The sequence below is a fragment of the Microcaecilia unicolor genome, chromosome 8, assembly GCF_901765095.1.
Source record: "Microcaecilia unicolor chromosome 8, aMicUni1.1, whole genome shotgun sequence".
Lineage (NCBI taxonomy): Eukaryota > Metazoa > Chordata > Amphibia > Gymnophiona > Siphonopidae > Microcaecilia > Microcaecilia unicolor.
Genome location: NC_044038.1, coordinates 31,135,687 through 31,159,653, shown reverse-complemented (window position 1 = coordinate 31,159,653; position 23,967 = coordinate 31,135,687). Strand labels below are relative to the sequence as shown.

The following is a 23,967-nucleotide window of genomic DNA, read 5'->3' as shown; positions in this document are numbered from 1 at the left end:
TGAGTTTTCATTAGCTTAGCTGTTATTTTTGAGTCAAAAAATAGTAGCCTATCAGGCTGGCACATGAATATTTTATTTGCATGTAAATTTGCCAGTATTGTGTTTGTAGATATGTATCAGAACATGGCATTAAAAATGTAAGACTGTGCCATTTCTTTACATAATGAAACTTGTTACACGACATGCATCTACCTTTGTTTTTGTAATGTACTCTGTATTCATGAGAGTGACTGAGATGGTAGAAAAGAACGTTTTATTGGGCTTTTGAGGATCGGAAAGATATATTGTCTTTGATTACCTGATTAGATGCCAGTTCCAAATAGCTTTTGTTTTAGGTTGGTGAATTCCTTCGGTTCGTGCTGTCATTTGAAAGAAGTCACAGCTTAGTATTTGCATTTAATTATACGAGATAGCATAAAGATGTGTCATGCTAGTTAAAGTTTAGTTGGCTATGCTAGAAGAACTGCTGAAGTTGCCATGACTGGAGTACGCAAGGTCTTCAGTTCCTGTTTGTTCCAATTATTTCTGCTCTTTCATCTTTCTCGGCATTCGGATCCACTCTAGAACTGTGTTTCTTATTCCTCTCATTCTAAAATAGTAACATAGTAGATGACGGCAGAAAAAGACCTGCACGGTCCACCCAAGAAATGTGCCACTTCTTTGTGTATACCGTACCCCGATCTGCACCTGTCTCCTTCAGGGCACAGACCGCACAAGTCTGCCCAGCACCATCCCCGCCTCCCACCATCGGCTCTGGCACAGACCGTACAAGTCTGCCCAGCACCATCCCCGCCTCCCAACCACCAGCCCTGCCTCCCACTACTGGCTCCGTTATCCAATCTCGGCTAAGATCCTGAGGATCCATTTCTTCTGAACGGGATTCCTTTATGTTTATCCCACGCATGTTTGAATTCCGTTACCGTTTTCATCTCCACCACCTCCCGCTGGAGGGCATTCCAAGCATCCACCACTCTCTCTCTCTTCTTGAGTCTGCCCCCCTTCAATCTCATTTCAGGCTTTTCTTTTGTATGTTTGTTTTTCAAACTGGTTAATTTATTCTGAGTGCCCAGTTGACTTTATTGATAGAACACACATTTTCCTTATGTTGAATCTCTTTGGCCTAATTTAATTATTAAAGCAGGCCTTAGTGAAAATACAGTGATCATTTGGGACATCTGTGCACCAGCCAATAAGAAGCTTGATGCCAGAAAATTGGGAGACCGATTGTCTGAACTCTGATTACCTGGATGTGCAGTTAACTGGACTGCTTCCAGTTTCTTTATCTTTTACATTTTTTATCATAGTTATCACATTATGCCTGATATACAGAAAAAAAAATTATAACATCAAAAATTGTTTGGTATTTTTTTGCCATGTATTATTGAAAGCAAAAAATAATGCTTGACATGTAACTCTCAGTGTGAGCTCTTTTCAAAAAGGAATGTGCAATCATCTGGATTTTAAATTATCCAGACTGCTCTCTGCCGAGGTTAGTCCGGATAATCGGCGTCCTCCTGTAGCGGTAAAGGAGAAGAAAATTAGAATTGACTGTGATTATTCTGTAGAGAAAGAGAAGATCCTCAAGTATGAAGAAATGCAGTCAGAGATTAAGAAAATGCGGCAGAAAGATACAGAAAAATGTCAGTTGTTGTACAAGTCCACTGGCCTGATAAAAAGAGCTTCCAAGTGTACTTTAATATGCTGTTTGTATTACTGCTAATATTTGTGCAAAACTAACCCAGTTGGAAACTGCGCCACTGAACATACAAGTTAAGTCCCTAAGACTCTGATCTCATCTTAGTGTTTCTTAGTCTTTGATCAGTATCTTTGAATTGGAATGGCCTCTGCCAATGAACGATCAAGAACGCTGTGCAATCATTTTTTTTATTTTTGTTACATTTGTACCCCGCACTTTCCCACTCATGGCAGGCTCAATGCAGCTTACATGGGGCAATGGAGGGTTAAGTGACTTGCCCAGAGTTACAAGGAGCTGCCTGTGCCTGAAGTGGGAATTGAACTCAGTTCCCCAGGACCAAAGTCCACCACCCTAATCACTAGGCCACTCCTCCACTGTTGCTACTATTGGAGATTCTATATGGAATGTTGCTATTCCACTAGCAACATTCCATGTAGAAGTCGGCCCTTGCAGATCACCAATGTGGCCGCGCAGGCTTCTGCTTCTGTGAGTCTGACGTACGTGCAGGACGTCAGACTCACAGAAACAGAAGCCTGCGCAGCCTTCTACATGGAATGTTGCTAGTGGAATAGCAACATTCCATATAGAATCTCCAATAGTAGCAACATTCCATGTAGAATCTCCAGTAGTATCTATTTTATTTTTGTTACATTTGTACTCCGTGCTTTCCCACTCATGGCAGGCTCAATGCGGCTTACATGGGGCAATGGAGGGTTAAGTGACTTGCCCAGAGTCACAAGGAGCTGCCTGTGCCTGAAGTGGGAATCGAACTCAGTTCCTCAGTTCCCCAGGACCAAAGTCCACCACCCTAACCACTAGGCCACTCCTAGAAACTGTGGAGCCCTTTTACAAAGGTGCGCTGAAAAAATGGCCTGCGGTAGTGTTTTGGGCGCGCACAGAATCATTTTTCAGCGCACCGGTAAAGAATGCCTTTTTTAAAAATTTTTGCCGAAAATGGACGTGCGGCAAAATGAAAATTGCCGTGCGTCCATTTTGGGTCTGAGACCTTACCACCAGCCATTGACCTAGCGGTAAAGCCTCACATGGTAACCGAGTGGTAATGACCTGCGCACATCCAGTACGCACGTCTGAAAATAAAAATTATTTTTCGGACGCGCGCCAAAAATGAAATTACCGCAAGAGCCACGCTGTAACTCCATTTTGGCGCATGTTGGGCACGTATAGACGCTTTCATGGCTTAGTAAAAGGGCCCCTGTATTCTTTCAGTAATTAGCATAATGATACAAATTTGGCCATGTTTTCAGATTGTGAGACCTTCTGTTGGACCTGCTAAAATACATTGCTTCTCAAGACTACATAAGTCCCTTCTTTAGATGGCGACAAGAAGAAAGAGACCAATGTGATCTCAATAGTTCATGTGCTCTGGAATTCGTTGCCAGAGAATGTGGTAAAGGTGGTTAGCTTAGCGGAGTTTAAAAAAAAGGTTTGGACGGCTTCCTAAAGGAAAAGTCCATAGACCGTTATTAAACGGACTTGGGGAAAATCCACTATTTCTGGGATAAGCCGTATATAATGTTTTGTACATTTTTGGGATCTTGCAGGGTATTTGTGACCTGGATTGGCCACTGTTGGAAACAGGATGCTGGGCTCGATGGACCTTTGGTCTTTCCCAGTATGGCAATACTTATGTACTTAACATCCTTTTTCAATGGTCCAGTAAAAAATATCACAACCTAAAACAGATTCCAGGTTCTCCAGGATCGGTATGGTTGCTAGAAGTCTCGATTGTAATTATAATAGGTGTATTAGGCATACATAATTTTAAAAAATAGAATATGACAGCAGACATGAACTGCAAGGCCCCTGGACCCACCACATATGCCCCCTTTCGCTTCTGGTACTGCACCAGAGATGCTAGTAGATCTCTGATTTTCTCTTCTTTATTGCTTCATGAGCTGAAGGTAGTCCTATGTTATCTAAATTATTTACAAATTGTATATGTACCATTACTGAAACTACTTATAAGTTGTTTGCAAATAATAATTGCAAGGTACAAAAAAAACTGTGAGCCAACTAGGGACAGAGACAATACCTGCGTATAATAAATGTAAACTGCTTTGATTGTACCACAGAAAGGCAGTATATCAAATCCCTTTATGCTTAATGCTTGCTTCCTCGTGTGATCATTCCTGATGCTTTTTAAGAATTTGAATGTGTATTATGAATTGCCATGATTTAATTTCATCCTCACAATTAACACATAAGGGAGGTCCAAACTTGCTTGACTCATCTCAATCGACAGGTTTAGAGGGACATTTTTGGTAAAACATCTAAATCCAATTTTGGGCGTTTTGCTAAAAACTTCCGAAACTCAAGTGGAGAACACAGCCATTTTCGAACATGAAAAACATTTATTCTTATTTGTTCAAAATAACGCCTTTTTCTAGACATTCTGCCCCTATTTCTATAAAGGGTGCTTTCAGATGCATGTGCAAATTTGGGTGCACGCTCAAATTCTGTGCATATCTTAATTGAATAATTAACCAAGTAGCACCAATAATTGGCTTTTCAACGCACTATTATTGACGTTAATTGGAATTAATTAAAATTTAGGTGCGTGATCCGTGTCTAAATTTTACGTGCATCCTGAAAAAGGGGGCGCAGAAACGGGAGGGTCATGGGCGTTTCGGGGCAAATCATGAGTGTCCTTTTGGGTTAATCGTGCATTATCCAATAAGGGGGGGGCTCTACGTTTAAATTTAGGCATAGGTATTTGCACCACTTTTTCGTTGGTAAAAATAAGTGTGACCCTTGTGACTTAAGCACTGTTCTATAAATTCTGCCTAACTTTAGGCGCGGCTTATACAATAGCACTGAGTTGGAGGTGGGGTTCGGCACTGATTTTTTTTTTTACATCATTTATAGAATCTAGCCAGTCTGTTGGATATTTATTTATTTATTTGTTACATTTGTATCCCACATTTTCCCACATATTTGCAGGCTCAATGTGGCTTACATTTTACCGTGAAGGCATTCACCAAATCCGGTACGGGATAAGTACAAAATGTTGTATTGGGATAGGGAAGATAAGATTCAATCAAGTTGGGGTGAGGTAAAAGAGTTTGTCAATGTCCAATACGATCTATGATAGTGAAGTGTTGCAGGGTTGAGTCACTTAGGTTGGGTCATTCGGATAAGCCTTTCCAAATAGGTGAGTCTTTAATAATTTTCTGAATTTTAGGTGATCATAAGTTCTTTTCACCACTTGTGGCAATGCGTTCCACAGCCGCGTGCTCATGTAAGAGAAGTTGGACGCATGTGTTGTCTTGTATTTTAGTCCTTTGCAATTTGGGTAGTGGAGATTCAGGTAAGACCGTGATGAACTGGTACTATTTCTGATTGGGAGGTTGATTAGGTTGATCATGTAACCTGGGACTTCACCATAGATAATCTTATGGACTAAGGTTTAGATTTTGAAAGAGATGCGTTCTTTGATAGGAAGCCAATGCAATTTTTCACGGATATGTGCAGAGAAAGAGATAGAGGAGTCAAAGGGGTTAGGAGCTGATGAGACAGGGAGGATGAGTGTTATCTGCAGAGATAGAGAATGGGGGAAGGGGAGGGGTGGATTTAGGGGGAAAGATAAGAAGCTCAGTCTTGGCCATGTTTAGTTTCAGAGCAAATCCTATAACAGATTACCCCACTTGTAGTAGTATTTCACTGAATTGCATGTTACAGCACTGTTCGCGGGTGTAGGCTAGGTTTACATGTGCTAAACACTGCTGCTGCACACAGATTAGTTTTCAGACTTTTTAATGTGGAATCATTACTAATGAGGTAATAAGCTGCAATAATAATGAGCATACATTCAGGTCATTTGGGTGTCCAAAAATGTAACGCGAACGCAAATCTTTTGTACTTGTGTTTACCTTCAGACAGGGGCGTAGCCAGACCTCGCCAGGAGAGGGGGCCAGAGCCCGAGGTGGGGGGGGGCGCTGTTTAGCCGCCCCCCCCCCGCCGCCGCCACCACATCGGACCCCCCCCCCCCGCCAGCCTACCCACGATCCCCTTCAACCCCCCTCCCTCCACCAACTCTCCCCCGCCGTCGCCGCCCGCCCCGTCGCCGCAAATGATACCTTTTTTGAAGAGAGACTTCCTTCTGCGCTCGAGTAGCGCCTTTCTTCAACGAAGTTCCGGCGATCAGCTGTTTCGACGCCGGCAACGCTGCCGGCGTCGAAACAGCTGATCGCCAGAACTTCATTGAAGAAAGGCGCTACTCGAGCGCGGAAGGAAGTCTCTCTTCAAAAAAGGTATCATTTGCGGCGACGGGGCGGGCGGCGACGGCGGGGGAGAGTTGGTGGCGGGAGGGGGTTGAAGGGGATCGTGGGGCAGGGGCCCAGGGCCAAATCTACGGGGGCCCGGGCCCCCTCAGGCCCCACGTAGCTACGCCACTGCCTTCAGACTAACGCACATTCAGTCAGTCGTATGCATTCTTAAGCTCTTGTACTACTACTACTACTACTTCTATAGCGCTACAAGGCATACGCAGCGCTGTACACCTTACATGAAAAAAAAAGACAGTCCCTGCTCAAAGAGCTCACAATCTAAATAGGACAAACACACAGACAGACAACTAAGAGGTAAGGGAATTAAAGAGAGGTGGGGATAAAAAGGGGACAGGGCAAGTGAGTAGTGGTTAGGAGTCAAAAGCAACGTTAAAGAGGTGGGCTTTTAGCCTGGATTTGAAAACGGCCAAAGACGGGGCTAGACTTACAGGCTCGGGAAGTCTATTCCAGGCGTGAGGTGCAGCGAGATAAAAGGAACGGAGTCTGGAATTAGCAGTAGAGGAGAAGGGGACAGACAAGAGAGATTTATCCACGGAACGGAGTACCCGAGGGGGGGGGGGCGTAGAGAGAGATAAGAGTGGAGAGGTACTGGGGAGCGGTAGAGTGACTGCACTTATATGTCAGTAAGAGAAGTTTGAATTGAATCACCCACCTCTTGTACTCATACATCGCAGTCCTAAAATAAATAAATAGGTCAAATGAATAAATGCCCAAATATCGAAAAAAAACTTGTTTTCACTTTTTTGGCTATGTACACTTCTACAAAATAGCTCATTGGACTAGATTCAGTAAATGGTGCCCAACTTTGGGCGCCGAAAAAAATCCACAAAGAGCACTATTTTAATCCAAGATGTGCACCTTTTATGGAATAGCGTATAGCACCAGGATCCGTGCCAAACTTTGGGTGCGAGGATTTACACCAACTGTAACCAGGTGTGAATCCTGGCACGTAAGTTAGTTACAGAGCCCCCAAATTCTGTAATACTGTGCGCATCTCTAGTGAACGACTCTGACCCACCCATGCCTCCTTTTGAGTTGCGTGCTAAAATATTTGCACGTAGATCTTTATACAATAGCGCTTAGCTAGATGTGAGCATAAATCTAAATTGTTACCAATTAACGCCAGTAATTTTTTGTTAGCACCCAATTATTGGCACTAATTGGCTCGTTAAAGAATCTATGCACACATCTCAGAATAGTGTGCAATTTCGCACATGTAAATTTGGGTGCCATATATAGAATCTAGGGAGTTATGTATTAGCACGGTGAAAAAGTGCACATGCATACTGGTGTAATTAAGATTTTTCAATACTCTGTATATGCAAAATATGTGCACACCTATTGTCTTCCTCGTTTCCATATCATTAACATTGAGTGTTAGTATGCCAAGTAAAACCCACTTTTGGGCGCATTAACAGCCAATGTGAGCGTACTTTAGTACACCAGCCAGTGAGTTAGGTTTTCATTTTTGGTTACGTCGATGTTCTGATTACCCTTTCTTATTGTTTCTCCAGGTTCATTAAAAAGCAAGGACTGGACAGGCTTTTCCTGGAATGTGACACCCACATGTGGCGTCTTGGAGACAGGAAGATCCCTGAAGGCATTACTTTAGATGGTGGCTCAGACTGGTTTCTGTTGAACAGGAAGTTTGTAGAGTATGTTATCCTTTCCAATGATGACCTGGTAACCAAGATGAAGAGATTCTATGCCCACACCTTGCTGCCGGCTGAGGTATGCTATAACAACTGCCAGTATTGCAAGGAAACTGCTGCAGATTATAGATTTTTTGCATCTCCAAGACAGATTTATAATAGTTCCGTTTTTTTTTTTGCTTTGTGCCCTCTAAAGCAGGAGTTCAGTAGACAGTGCTGATGCCCATCTAAAGTGAGCTATGTGAAAATGTGTTTCTATCAGTATACAGTCCTGTTCTGTAGTATATAAGATAACCATACAATCAGTGGCGTAGGAAGGGGGGGCGGGAGGGGCGGTCCGCCCCGGGTGCACGCGCTCGGGGGGTGCCGGCCCCGCTGGTTCCCTGCTCCCTCTGCCCCGGAACAAATTACTTAGGTAGGAATGCGGTCGGGGGGGGGGGGGTTTGCTCTGGAGGGGGGGTGCGCCGCAGAGGGGGGGGGGTCACGCCATGCTGCACCTGGGGGGGGGTGCTCAGCGGCGACCCGCCACGGGTGTCATTAGCCCTCGCTACGGCACTGCATACAATTATCCTAACAGTGGTGTAATTTTCTTTTAAGGAAGGAAAGCCTGAAACAATGATAGGATACTCCTTTGTTGATCACTCGTTCAACCTAAGGGAGTTCCATCCATTCATCATGGGCTAAAAAAAACCTCCTTAGTTTTAAACATAAGGTCCCCGAACCACACTTAATTCTGCTTTCTGCTAGTGTTGTAAGGATCACTTATCTCTCCAGCTGTTCAGTCTCTTATCACTGTCCAAGGCCTCTCAAACTAAGGAGGTTTTTCAGCCCATGATGAATGGATGGAACTCCCTTAGGTTGAACGAGTGATCAACAAAGGAGTATCCTATCATTGTTTGAGGCTTTTCCTCCCTTAAAAGAAAATTACACCACTGTTAGGATAATTGTATGGATATCTTTTTTGGATGATGAGACATTAATGTGATATTCTATTAGCGCTGAGTTGATGTTTAGATTTACTGCAATGTATAAGACCATGTACACTTTGCAGTTGAAAAATTACTTTGTAGATTCCCATGCAATTTTGGGTACAAGATTCAGGGCCTGATATATTAAATGGTGTCCAACCATAGTCTCATCCTTCAGGAAGAAGCTCTACCTAGTATAGTAGCATAGTAAATGACGGCAGATAAAGACCTGTACGGTCCATCCAGTCTGCCCAACAAGATAAACTCATTTTACATGGTATGCGATACTTTATATGTATACAAATCAAACTCAGGTGTACATATAAAGTACTATATGTTTGTATTTGATTGAACCTGCTAGGGTAGAGCAACCCAGACTTTGGGTCGGGACCCTAAATGGGATCACAAAAACCATGTTTGGGGTTAATCTGGATGGACTCTCCATAGGTGTACAATTATTCTGTAGCTCTGGTGGTGGTGGTGGGGGGGGGGGGGGTCACACAGTTTTATTTGTCCGCAATTTGGGGGGTCACAGCTACAAAAGGATAAGCACTGTGCTAGGGATAGGAGGGCCAGCAAGGTAAAGAAAGGAAGTCCCTACCCAAACAAGAAATATTTTAGAGAAATTGTTTTTCTATTCAGTATTATTTGTGCTCAGTGGCAGAGGTGTGTGGTGGGTCTACAAATCATTTCCTCCTCACTCTGGCCCAGATGCACTAAACCTTAACAACCCTTTAAAGACCCTTTAACGAAGAAATTCCTAACCGTTGCATGCATTAAAGGCCTTTTTCCGACGAAACAAGCAGCTAACGAAAACGGAATACAAACGAGTAACTACCGTTGTAGTGTGGACGATTCGGGATCCACTAACAATACCGACGATTACACCGAATCATTTACTGCGACGTATTAAACGTATGGTCAGTCGTAAAGGCCTGAGCTGTCATCTCCCCGCTTCCCCCTGCACCTTAAAATTCCAAGCTGGCATGTTGAAAAACAAAACAAACAACACCAACATGTGGCTTCCCGCTTCCCTCTGCATACAATACAAATGAAACGAAACAAAATCAAAAAAGGACCGGGAGGGAGCAAGGGCGCTCGTCAGGAGCATCCTGTATGGACGGCCTTGCCCCCCACCCCCCGAGGTTGCCGCTGCTCCCCGCTTCTGCATGTATTAAATAAAAAATAAAAACAAAAAACCAAAGTTTAGTAGCCCCGGTCCCCCTCCCTTCCTCTCTCTGTTTTTCTTCTTCTCCCACAGCTCCGCCTCCCGCCATCCTCCGCCCCCATGCCCCGCCCCCCCTAAGCTCATCGCCGCCGCTGCCCCCCTCTACCAGACCCCCCCTATGCTTTACCGGCCCGCACAGCGCCTCTCACCTCTGTGTGAAGGTGCTGCACGGGCAAGAACAGCTGATCGGCGATCAGTGCTGCCTTCTCCGACGTCCCTCTGTTCTTCCTGGGCCCGCCCTCCTCTGACGGGCCGGTAAAGTGGAGGGGGGGTCCGGTAGAGGGGGGAGCGGTTGCAATGAGCTCAGGGGGGTGGGGCACGGGGGCGGAGGATGGCAGGAGACGGAGCTGTGGGAGAAGAAGAAAAACAGAGAGAGGAAGGGAGGGGGACCGGGGCTGCTAAACTTTGGATTTTTGTTTTTATTTTTTATTTAATACATGCGGGAGCAGTGGGGAGCAGCGGTGACCTCGGGGGGGGGGGGGGGGGCAAGGCCGTCCATACAGGATGCTCCTGACGAGCGCCCTTGCTCCCTCCCGGTCCTCCTGACGAGCGCCTTTGCCCCTTTTATTTTCAACATGTTTTTTTTTTGTTTTGGGTTTTGACTTTTGTGGCATGCGCAGAGCAGCCAGCATAACGCTTGGCTGCTCTGCGCATGCTTTACGGGCAGATTAACAATGGGGATTACACTTCTGTAACACATTCGACTTTCAAATACCGAACCGAACATGCGGGACTTCTGTTTTTAGTGCATTCTTCGTTTTTTCAACTTCGGTAAGGACTTTTACGTTTTTGATTTTTTTACGTATGGTTGATGCATCTGGGCCTCTGAGTCGACAAGCGTGGGAAGGCTGAAGAGACAGCTTTCATAGACCCTGGGATGCAGTGAAGGAGGGCAACACCGGATGCTCAGATTTAGGGATTTTGGAAGAAACCCTGGTGCATGCCTCCCAGCCTAAGGATCATTGCTGCAATGACCAGACTAGGAGCGGGAGGGGAAGTGTCTACTAAAAATCCCAGCACTGATTCCTGTTTGCACTGGAACAGAAAGGAGGAAGTAATGAGTCAAAAAAAAAAAAGTTATTTTTGCCTGCAAAGAAAACAGTGCCTTAACCTGCTGGTAGCATTTCAGCAGAACTCTTTTTTTAGCTGGCTGCGCTGAAGAGCTATTTTAAGGCCTCTCTTTGGCATACGTTGCTTTTTATATGGCTGCGATGAAAGGCAAAGACACATGAGGTAAGACTTAATAAAGGTTTTTCCCAATTCTCAGTGGAAAATAAGGCTTTCAAGTGTTACAGACTAAGCAGGTTTAAGAATAGGATCGCAGGGTTTTTTTTTTTCTCCAGGATTGGTTGGGGTCAAAGTGCCTGTCTGTATTCTTTTTAAATATAGAAGGACAGAAAATAAAATGACGCATGGGCAGAGTCTTTCCAGTTTTGATTTTGTTAAGCTTGGTCTTACCTTCATTGGACTAAGATTATTTTCATTACTAGGAAAAAATGCCCGTTTCTGAGCGGAATGAAACGGGCGCTAGCAAGGGGCCCCCTTCCTCCGTCCCTCGAAGCTACTTGCCTTGTTCGCTGTGGGCCGTTTCGGCCCTCGAGTGTCAATAGCTCCGCCCTCGACGTCATGATGTTTTGACGCGTCATGACGTTTTGACGCGAGGGCGGTGCAGACACTCCAGGGCACACCGGATATCTCGGGCGCCTCAACTTCCGTGGAGGCTTCAGAACGTTGGGGTTGCCTTTTATATATATAGATAGTACACGTTAGACCCGTGTTCAACATTTCTGTCTTCCCCCACCCTCCACACACACTCACACACTTAGAGGTAATTCTCAAAAGATCACCTAAAGTTAGGCGCCGGGATGATGCATGCTACATGCAGAGTCTACTAGCATAAGTCTGTATTTATTTATGGCATTTATACCTTAATATGCTTTAGCCTGCTGAAAGAAGGTTGCAGGCGGGTACTAACATGAAAAGCTGGCAGTGAGCTTATTCCCCTGAGGAAGCCTATTTGGTGAAATGGGTCCCCGTTGGGATCGCTCCTGCTATGAACTAGGCTAAGTGATTCTTTATACACACATTATACATGCATTTCTATTTGGAAGATCCAGGAAGCTTCACGTTTATATTTTTGAATTAAAAAAATGTCTTTGGAAGTTTTTTTAAGACCAATGATAGAGAACTAAGCTCTGTCGAGCAGGGACTGTCTCTTCATGTTCAAGTGTACAGCGCTGCATACGTCTAGTAGTGCTATAGAAATGATAAGTAGTAGTAGTAGTCTTTGGGATTCCGGAATCTTGCTACTCTTTGAATTCTACACAGAATCTTGCTACTCTTTGGGATTCCGGAATCTTGCTACTCTGTGTCCTTGTCCCTTATTTGTCCTGTTTGTCTGTCCTAATTAGATTGTAAGCTCTGTCGAGCAGGGACTGTCTCTTCATGTTCAAGTGTACAGCGCTGCGTACATCTAGTAGCGCTATAGAAATGATAAGTAGTAGTAGTAGTAGTCTTTGGGCTTCTGGAATCTTGCTACTCTTTGAGATTCTACATGGAATCTTTCTACTCTTTGAATTCTACACAGAATCTTGCTACTCTTTGGGATTCCGGAATCTTGCTACTCTGTGTCCTTGTCCCTTATTTGTCCTGTTTGTCTGTCTTAATTAGATTGTAAGCTCTGTCGAGCAGGGACTGTCTCTTCATGTTCAAGTGTACAGTGCTGCGTACGTCTAGTAGCGCTATAGAAATGATAAGTAGTAGTAGTAGTAGTAGTAGAACTGTGAGCTGTTCACATATTACAAAATGTCTACCTGACTGTAAGTTCATCTGCCGTTTCAGTCAGATAAGACAGTCACAGCCAACTGAGGTCTTTATTCCTCCTTTTCAGACAATTAAAGAATAATTCTTATAAAATAAGTGTAACGATATTAAACAACTGGATCTTGAAGAAACGCAATGAACCGTGTGTTTACATCACACGTTTCACATTCTGGAGCGTATTTGTAATGTGATTTATCCACTATTTGTATATTTTTGGTGCGTTCGCTTCTATAGGGGTTCTCCTTTTTGATTTGTTGACGTTTATATCCCACATTATCCCCAAAACAAGCTCGAGTTCGACTTGGCTTACAGTTTAGATTAAAAATACAGAGTTTGAATTTCAACAGTAGCGAAGTAGTATAATGAAATGGCTGAGAGTAACAGATTAGCAAATAAGGTACAAGAAGTGGACATATTGATTCACAATACAGAAAACAGTCAAGATTATCAACTGGTTATTTTAATATTCACTAATGTCATGAATTCTGGAATGAATTGTTGAAGAAATGAGTTTTTAGCAATTACCGCACCTAACTTTAGGCTCAAGGGCTTATGCCAGTCTTGGAGTAAATGTTCGCACCTAAGTATAGACAGTTAGCCATGTAAATTCTAGTGTCCTGTAACCCGCATGCGTAACTGCCTGACACACCCCTGACCCATCCATGCCCCTCCCAGTTCCACACCCCCTGCACTCTCGAATTTGAGTTCACAGCTTATAGAATACCAACTAAGGGCCCTGTTTATTAGTTCTTTTAGTGTGCGCTAACTGTGTAGGCGCCCACAATATTCCTATAGGCACGTACATAGTGCGCACTAATTTTGTGCACGCGCTAAAAACGCTAGCGCACCTTAGTAAATATGGGCCTAAGGTAGTTATATGCGTAACTGCCAATTAGCACCCATTATAGCTAATATTTTGTTGTTAAGGCCAATTAGGTTTTAATTAATCTGTTCAGTTATGCACGTAAGGTCAGTGGCCTGTGCAAATTTGCGCGCTAGTCAGAAATTAGGGTACACACAGCTTTCTAGAAATAGAGGTAGAGGGGGCAGTTCTATAAGTGAGCAGCCCCCTTTAGGTGCCCTAATGCCATGTGGTGAGAACCTGCTCTGTAACAAAATCCGGGGTCCATTTTCTGTAATAAAATACCAACATATCCTGGTATGCCCACGTGTGGCAAGGGCATAGGTAGCATACTGTGGGGCCCTTTTACAAGCCGCTTAGTTGCACGGCAGCTCCGCGCATCAAGTGGCATTTGACGTGCGTAGACCATTACCGCCCGGTTACTGCATGAGACCTTACTGCTAGGTGAATGGCTTGCGGTAAGGTCTCATACCCGAAATGGATGCACTGCAATTTTCATTTTGCCGCACATCCATTTTTGGCAACAACAAAAAAAAGCATTTTTTTTTTGTAGGTGCGCTAAAAAATAATTCTGCACGCACCCAAAACACACATCTACACTACCGCAGGCAATTTTTAAGCACACCTTAGTAAAAAGACCCCTGTATTCTGTAAATTGTGCATGTAAGCAGCAGCCCTGCTCTGCCGTTCTTGTCCCTTCCACATGAGTGATTCCCTTGCATTTACATGCTATGCCACTTAAAATGTACATCCTTACAGAATAGTGCGTAGGTGTTTTGCTGCCACTTGCACAAGTAAGTTTACACTTTCCCATAAACGTGAAAATATTCCTCTAGCATACCAAAGGCATGGTGGTGGGGGCGATCTCCCTTGGTTCATGTAGCAAGGGGGTGCGCTGAGCAGTCACTGCATTGAGCAGTCGTAGCTGTCGGCTGTGCCGGTCCCATGCCCCCTCTGATGTCAGCTCCCTGTTCTGGGGCAAGGGACCAGCAGAGCTAATAGCTGTGCCACTGCTCAGCACACTCCTTTGCTCGGAGGAGGAGGGGGTGCTCCGCCCCGGGTGGCAGCCGAGGTAGGTACACCACTGCAGTATTCTGTATAATTTTGCGCTCACGTGGCATGTCATTGTGAGTGCCCTGTTATAGAATTACCTTGATTCAGCCCAGGATTCAAATCAGCACTTTTTTTTATAGATGTTTTCCTGCTTCTGGACAAGTGAGTGGATTAAATAGATGGAAAAAGCGCTCAAACACTGTAGATTTGCAGACAGAGTTTTGGTTCACTTTAAAGACTTCTAGGAGCACCAGTGACTTTCATCCCTTTAAAATATCTCCAGCAGTATGGGACTCAGAAAGCTGGGACAGACCTAAAATGGTTTGCTGACTTGCGGGGCTGGGCGTTAACTTTTTTTTTTTGTTACATTTGTACCCCGCGCTTTCCCACTCATGGCAGGCTCAATGCAGCTTACATGGGGCAATGGAGGGTTAAGTGACTTGCCCAGAGTCACAAGGAGCTGCCTGTGCCTGAAGTGGGAATCGAACTGAGTTCCTCGGTTCCCCAGGACCAGAGTCCACCACCCTAACCACTAGGCCACTCCTCCACTGTTGCTACTATTGGAGATTCTACATGGAATGTTGCTATTCCACTAGCAACATTCCATGTAGAAGTCGGCCCTTGCAGATCACCAATGTGGCCACACAGGACGTCAGACTCACAGAAGCAGAAGCCTGCGCGGCCACATTGGTGATCTGCAAGGGCCGACTTCTACATGGAATGTTGCTAGTGGAATAGCAACATTCCATGTAGAATCTCCAATAGTAGCAACATTCCATGTAGAATCTCCAATAGTATCTATTTTATTTTTGTTACATTTGTACCCTGCGCTTTCCCACTCATGGCAGGTTCAGTACAGCTTACATGGGGCAATGGAGGGTTAGGTGACTTGCCCAGAGTCACAAGGAGCTGCCTGTGCCTGAAGTGGGAATCGAACTCAGTTCCTCAGTTCCCCAGGACCAAAGTCCACCACCCTAACCACTAGGCCACTCCTCCACTGTTACTACTATTTGAGATTGAAGTCGGCCCTTGCAGATCACCAATGTGGCCGCGCAGGCTTCTGCTTCTGTGAGTCTGACGTCCTGCACGTACGTGCAGGACGTCAGACTCACAGAAACAGAAGCCTGCGCAGCCTTCTACATGGAATGTTGCTAGTGGAATAGCAACATTCCAGGTAGAATCTCCAATAGTAGCAACATTCCATGTAGAATCTCCAATAGTATCTATTTTATTTTTGTTACATTTGTACCCTGCGCTTTCCCACTCATGGCAGGCTCAATGCGGCTTACATGGGGCAATGGAGGGTTAGGTGACTTGCCCAGAGTCACAAGGAGCTGCCTGTGCCTGAAGTGGGAATCGAACTCAGTTCCTCAGTTCTCCAAGACCAAAGTCCACCATCCTAGGCCACTCCTCCTGAACACATTTATTCTTTTTTTTTTTTTTCGGCCAGCTTAGTGCAGCAGTTCTTTAACCAAGAACTGCAGAAAAGATGCCAGTTTTGTCATTTTGACTGTCTGGTTGGGAAATGGGAAAGAACTCACAACTGTCTCTTACTGTGTCTTGCTCTTCTTGGCCTCTCCTCACAAGCGCTCTGAACTGAGGAGGCAAATCCTGCTAATATTGGCCTTTTGTTATTCCATAGAGTCCAGTTGTCATAATGTGACTGGTTTTTTTATTATTCAGCCCACGTGTTAAATAATCTCTTTTTAATCCTATTTCTGCTAAAATCACCTTTCCGCTCAACTTTGATAACCTTCTCATCCATTATCTTGCAGGGAATTTCTGTATCATTATGAAAGGACACAGGGCACTGGGTAATTGGGCAGCTTTTCCTCGCTTGGATGAAAGTATATGCCTTTATAGTTTTAACTAGTCAATTCAAGCATAAAATCAATGTTCACCGGCCTGTCATTTAACATTAAAGGAGGGTAAGGGTATTATTGGAGGTGTGGGTGTTTTAGTAACACCAGGCCTTTTTTTTGTAGATCATTCGGTGCTTGTTTTAAAAATAAGTCACCACTTTATGCTTATCTGTATTCATGTTTGATGAATCGCATTTTTTACCATATAAACCAAGGCGATGTACAATAACCCAATACACAACTAACTTAGGACCCCTTTTACTAAGCCGCGTAGGCGCCTACGTGCACCCAATGCACCCCAAAATGGTGGCTCTTGCGGTAATTTCATTTTTGGCATCCGCTACGCACGTCTGAAAAATATTTTTTATTTTCTGGCGCGCGTAGCAGACGCGCACCAAGTGGCATCTGACTCGCGTAGGTCATTACCGCCCAAATTCTTTACTGCTAGGTCTATGGCTGGCGGTAAGGTCTCAGACCCAAAATGGACGCGTTGCAATTTTGATTTTGCCGCACGGCCATTTTGGGGGGGGGGGAGAGGATTCCGTGCCAACCGTGGACATTAACAGACCGTCTAATATAAGCTAAGCACTTTGCCATTCATCTTGAGCTTTATTCATGCAGATGAAGAATCGGTTGATATATAGCAGCAACCTACATTATGAGTAATAGGATCAATGAGAATGTTTCCCAATGACCATTTCTCCTTTGCTGTTCATTTGTGATTCTGGGGTGGTTTTTTGCCCATGATGAGGAGTGGATCTTCTTAAGACCAAGTGATTGGTCAACAGGATCAACAGGTTGCTTGTGGTAGCGTTTTTGACCCAGGCACTTTGAGGCTAACAGATTTTGCTAACACTTTTTACAGTGCAGTGGGAGTTGTGATTGATAGTATTTTAGAGATTTGGCATCCAGTGTATTGTATTTGGGTATTTCTTTTTTTTTTTATCATTTATTTATAATTTTTCATTTTACAAGGGTCACTTGCAAACAGTAATACAGAGATGACTGTACATTATTACAATATTAGAAGAAAACAATCTCAACTAGATAAATGAATTATATACGATCTTTTTCTTAGACCACAAAATAAATAGGGAGAGTGAAACAAGACAAGGAGATCAATTAAACAACAGTAAACCAAGAAAACGTGGTATTAACCTGATTATCCCATTATTATTTATCTGAATCATTATTCCATATTGATCATCTGGTTGGCCTCCTCAAACCCAAAACGGTGTATAGTCAATTAATTCCGTTGGAAACATACTTATTGTCCAATATTAGTCGAAACAATACACCTGATTTCATTTTTTCCCCTTTTAAAACCAGAAATTATTTAACAATACAAACACTTGAATCTCTGATCCAATTCCCACTGATTAAAGTAATCCCAGTTTCACAGGCTTCACTCCTTTTGAAGTATTTGGGTATTTCTAAGGTTTAATGACATCACACAATCAGCCATGGAATATGGACACTACATTAGCTAAGCTATTCCAACATGGCCACCCATCTAGTAACACCTCCCAGCAACCTGTTGTTATGAGAAAGAACCCTGATTCTAAAGCAAAAGGCATCTCTGCCTCCATGTGCACCTGTTGTATGCCTTCATTCTAGTGCCGAAGAGTGAGAGCTTAAAAATATTACTAAAGGATTAAGCAAGTGTTCTACCTTTTGATCAGTCTTTCTCATGTACTATGGCCACTTGTGTCTGTTATTGTAATCCTTGATTGTCTCTCATTGGACAGTGATTCATATTTAGGCTTCTTACCATTTACTGCTAAGCATTGGCGTAGGAAGGGGGGCGGTGGGGTGGTCCACCCCGGGTGCACGCCGCTGGGGGGGTGTCGGCTCCGCTGGTTCCCTGCTCTCTCTGCCCCGGAACAGGTTACTTCCTGTTCCGGGGCAGAGAGAGCAGGGAACCAGCTGAGCCGACGCAGCTCCCAGCGACGTGCACTTGGGGTGGAGCGGCCCTCTCACCCGTCCCCTTTCCTACGCTAGTGGTAAGAATGCGCTCCGGGGGGTGCGTGCGCACCGAGGGGGGGGGTGCTCCGTGTTGCACCCAGGGGGGGTGTGCAGCGGCAACCCGCCCCAGGTGTCAGCCGCCTTCACTACGGCACTGCTGCTAAATGTTTGCGGGCATATCGGTCCTTAAGAGAACTGGAATCACTGTAGGTCAGGATACCGTTTTATTAAATAAAGAAATGAGATGGATACACATATGAGTCCTGTGGTTTCTCTAGTTCTTAACATGAGCGATGTGGTCTTACCTAGAAAGTTGTGTTTTGTACAAGACCCATCTCAAGAGATGGAAATCCCTCACTGTTGTTGACCTCTGAAGGGTAATGCATTGTTTACTGCTGGTGGTGTCCGTGTCCTAAGCACGTGTGTTTTTTTCTCCCTGTTACTTGGTCCCTTGCAGTCCTTCTTTCACACTGTCCTGGAGAACAGTCCCCTCTGTGATACTATGGTTGACAATAATCTGCGGATCACTAACTGGAACCGTAAGCTGGGCTGCAAATGTCAGTATAAGCACATTGTTGACTGGTGTGGCTGCTCCCCCAATAATTTCAAGCCTGCAGATTTCCATCGATTCCAGGTAAGCGGGTTGATAAGAGGTGATATTGCGTGTAATAATTGTAATTTATTTGCCTCTTGGTTGGTTGTCTTATGAAATAATCTAACTTCATTGCTTTTGATAGCCAGGCCTTATAGTGAATTATAATGATCCCTCTTTACAATACATCAGGGGCATAGCTACGTGGGGCCACGGGGGCATGGGCCCCCGTAGATTTGGCCCTGGTCCCCCCTGCCACCAACCCTCCCCCTCCGCTGCTGCCGTCGGGTACCTGGACGTCAGACTCACAGAAACAGAAGCCTGCCCTTGCAGTTCAGCAACACGTCCGCGCCGGAGAAGAGGACTTCGGCTGGTGGGGGTTGGGGACCCCCGCCAGTCAAAGTAATTGACGGCGGGGGAGGGTTGGTGGCAGCGGGAAGAGGGGGTCGAAAGGGTTGGCGCTGCGGGGGGTCAAAGGTGGTGGTGGCGGCGGGGAGGTCAAAAATGGTGTGGGGGGGGTTAAAAATGGCAGGGGGGTCAGCGGTGCTGGGGGTAAAATGTGCCCCCTCACCTCGGGCTCTGGACCCCTCTCCCGCCGAAGTCTGGCTTCGCCCCTGCAATACATTATTCAGTTTTCAATATGTTAGGCTGAACAGCAATCCTGAGGGAGATCTGATTGCAGAAGCTGCCTCTGCTGGTGGGTGAGCAGGACTTACATTGCACTTGAAAAGAGGGCGAAATATTGTTTAATTCTGTTGTGCATGTCTTTGAAAGTTTGAAGAGGGAGAAAGGTTATGAGTTCAATTCTTTATGCCTAGAGTGATAAAATGTTTCTGGTGCAATGGTTTGCAAAAGGGTGTTATACCGTGAGATGAAAGCTTTTCCTATGAAGCAGTAATCAGTAGTGTTTGATTCTCAGCCTTCATCCTTCCATATCTCCCAACCGTCCCAGGCATGTTCTTTGATTCATAGACCTGTACCCCAATTAAGAGGTTAAGGGTATAATTATCAACATGGGCTACCATTAAGATGAGTTATTTTACTACTAAATCATGCTACTGTATTTTTGTACAGGTCCCATTTTATGCAGTGAAACCTAGTTACTAGTAAGTGGGGTTAAAAGTAAAATAGTATATAACGAAAGAGACATTACGCTAAGGAAACTGGAATATTTAGATAATCAAATGAGGAGAAACAATCTAAGACTACTTAATTTTCAAAAGTCACCATTGATTCCAGCAGTAGAAATGTTAAAAAAATATTTTGTCCAAGTACTGGGAGTTCCCAAGGAAGTTTTACCACCCATTGTGAAAGCTTATTATATTACCGGAATTAGAACTGAGCCTACAGAACCCTGGCCGGAGTTAAACTTAACAGAATTTTTAGAGAGTTCATTAGAAGTAATTACTGAACGTACAACTCTCCTTGTATCTTTTGTATTCGAAACAGACAGAAACAATATATTCCGACTATACTTCAGATACATGACTTCACAGTTTCTCGGATCAAAGATACAAATATTTCCTGATCTAAGTAAGGATACACGAAAAAGAAGACGGGAGTTCATGGGCTTGAAACCAAGAATTCTCGCTTTGGGTGGAACTTTTCTTTTGAAATTTGCGTGTAGATGTTTAGTATGCTTAAATTTGATTAACTATGTTTTGGGGGTTTTTTTGACCCGAAAAAAATACAGCAATTTATTATTTCAAAAGAAGGTGGTGGTGATTCCACTCTGAATGTTCAGACAGGTTAATTATGCTGAAAATCGTTAGCCGGTCATCTGTGCTCCCTCCCTCGCTTTGAATAATATTATAACCTTACTAATATTATTTCCTTGTATCTTGACTCAAATTGTGGACAAAATTAGTAGTTTAATTTCCTCACCTTGTTTTAAAGGAGAATATTTGTTCTAAATTTATATTTTTCTCCATTGCATAGCATCTATGTAAAATGAATGTAACTAATGAAACTTATAAATAAAGAATTAATTTAAAAAAAAAAAAAGTAAAATAGTATAAATTAATGATAGCCCTCTTCCCCACAAGAGGTACATTTTTCAGAGTCAAGTAGGGATTTAAATTCACAACTGAGTGGGACAATATTCAGCCGACGGCAGGGAGTGTTTTTGTAAGTGGTGACTGTCACAGGCTGAATTAGGCCCAGTTAGTCAGAGTTGGGCCTAATCTGGGTACTGCCAGTATTCAATGCCATACTTACTTAACTAACCAGGTACAATAAGTACAGCATCTTATGTTGCCCCTACTTGACTGGTTAGTTATTTGGGAAGAGCATTGAACATCTGCAGTGCCCAGATAACTCCTGGATCCACCCCAACTCCACCTCTGGACTGCCTTGTCACTGCCTAGAAAGTGCCCTGGCAATCAGAGCAGATGTTCAGTGGCATTCTCCAGTTAAGTGCCACTGAATATCAGACAACACGGCTTAACCAGGTGAGAGCTTTTCCTGCCCAGTTAAACCATGCTATATATCTATGCCCTTGACTTAAACAGTTCTAGGTTTTTTGCAGTTCATTAACAAATTAAGAAAGCACACCAAATTTATATAAGGTACTTTGATTTGGATCATGAAATCTTTACTCCCAAATAGCTATATATAATTTGAATGACAACTTGACAACATTAACATGCAGACAGCAGTCCAGCATTGAGATGAAGGCTATCCAGTCTTTTGCACAAGTACTATGTCTATGATTAGTTACTATTTGGTTAGAGGCTGTAAGTATATGCCCAATGCAAAGATCTCCTGGCCCACAGGGAAAGCATTCAGACTTGGAGGAGCTGAAGCAGACCAAGAGGTTCAGAGATTTGGAGGGGCATAATCGAACGCGAACGCCCATTTGTAAAAACGTCCATCTCCGAGAACGGGTCCGTGAAGGGGCGGGCCAAACTGTATTTTCAAAAAAAATGGACATCCATCTTTTTTTTCGAAAATACATTGGATTAGGGCGTTTTTTGAGCTGGGCGTTTTTGTTTTTTAGCGATAATCGAAACCGAAGCGTCCCAGCTCAAAAACGACCAAATCCAAGGCATTTGGTCGTGGGAGGGGCCAGCATTCGTAGTGCACTGGTCCCCCTGAGATGCCTCTATGCCAGCCTCAAATATCATACCTAGCTCCATGACAGTAGTATGCAGGTCCCCAGAGCAATTTTACTTTAGTTGGTGCTGCGCGGGACCCATGCAGAGAGGAAAAATCGGAAGAAAAAAAAAACAAGCAAGCAAGTGCAGTCGGGGACGTCCAAATTAAAAGATAGTAAAAGGGGGAATTGAACCAGCAACCTTTTAATTAGAAGCTCAGTGCTCTAGCCAGTGCACCACTGATTAGACGTCCTTCCCTTTCCATTAAGTCTCTCCAAGTTTCTGTCAGCCAATCACAGCTCATTTAGCTGACATCTGTCAGCTAAACAGCGGTGATTGGCTGACAGAAACTTGGAGGGACTTAATGGAACGGGAAGGACGTTTAATCAGTGGTGCACTGGCTAGAGCACTGAGCTTGTAATCAGAAGGTTGCTGGTTCGATTCCCCGTTTTACTATCCTGGTAATTTAGACGTCCCTGACTGCACTTGCTTGTTTTTTTTTTTTCTTTCGATTTTTCCTCTCTGCATGGGTCCCGCACAGCACTAACTAAACTAAAATTACTTCGGGGATCTGCATACTGCTGTCATGGAGCTGGGGATGACATTTGAGGCTGGCTTACAAGTTGGGAAAAAAGTGTTTAACATTCGTTTTTTTTTTTTTTGTGGGAGGGGGTTAGTGACCACTGGGGGAGTCAGGGGAGGTCATCCCCGGTTCCCTCCGGTGGTCATCTGGTCATTTAGGGCACTTTTTTGGGACCTGTTCGTGAAAAAAACGGGTCCAACAAAAGTGACCTAAATTCTCTCTGAAAACGCCTTTCTTTTTTCCATTATCGGCCGAGCACGCACATCTCTGCTCAGCCGATAACCACGCCTCAGTCCCGCCTTCACCACGCCTCTGACACACCCCCGTCAACTTTATGCGTTCCCGCGACGGAGTGCAGTTGGAAACGCCCAAAATTGGCTTTTGATTATACCGATTTGGGCACCCACAAGAGAAAGACGTCCATCTCCCGATTTAGGTCGGAATTTGGGCGTTTTTCTCTTTCGAAAATAAGCCTCATAGTATAATAGAGAGGGGTCCACTTTCAGTGTGGTGGTAGCTCCTTTGCTGCCTTGAAGGTCACCTGAATGGAAGGCATCACCTTGATGTACCAGGAAGTAATCTTGTAGCTAGGGTCTGCCCTCCAGGTGATGCAGTATCTTGCTCTGGATGTGTCTTCAGTGGTGTACAACCTACAGAGTAGGGTTAGGATTGCTGTTGTACTTGGTGATTTGGTCATTAGGAATGTAGCAAGCTTGGTGGCCTGTGGGTGTGAGGATTTACTTGTGTTTTTAGTTACCCCTCTCTACACTTGGTAACTTGCCTACATTGTGAGACGGGGGCAAACCTTACATGTATCACCTAGATAGGATTTTAGACAATGAGAGGGAGGAGCAGGCTGTCAAAGAGCTTGTGAGTACCAACAACATAGGAAAGTGAAGTAAGAAGGTTATGGAAGCCAAATCTAGTTTTATAGGTAGGAGAGTTAAATCCACAACCTCTAGATTAGTATTCTCAGAAATACTTCCACTTGCAGGATCATAGAGGCCGGAATGAGCTCCGAGTCTTAACAGATGCACAAGAAGAAGGCTTTAGATTTTTTAGGAAATGGGCAACATTCATAAAGAATGGGCTTTACTTTAAGAAGGGTGAAACTAGGCAGCAAGCACCAACATTTAAAAAGGAGACCAAGTAGTTTTTAAACTAGTCCATGGGCATAGTTCAGACTCCAGATATCTTCAAAGGATGCTGGAAAAATGAGAGAATATCCTGACAGAGAGATTATCACGAAGACTAAAGTAGCTGAGGTGGATCCTAATAAAG

At 44.2% G+C, this 23,967-nt stretch overlaps 1 protein-coding gene across 1 annotated transcript in view; it reads left to right on the top strand.

Moving 5' to 3' along the window:
- XYLT1 (xylosyltransferase 1) overlaps nt 1-23,967 on the top strand; it is a 486,604-nt gene that overhangs the window by 401,374 nt on the left and 61,263 nt on the right. Inside the window, exons 6-7 of the mRNA XM_030211542.1 lie at nt 7,518-7,734; nt 18,874-19,050. Coding sequence (XP_030067402.1) covers nt 7,518-7,734; nt 18,874-19,050 — 394 coding nt within the window. The remainder of the gene's footprint in view (nt 1-7,517; nt 7,735-18,873; nt 19,051-23,967) is intronic.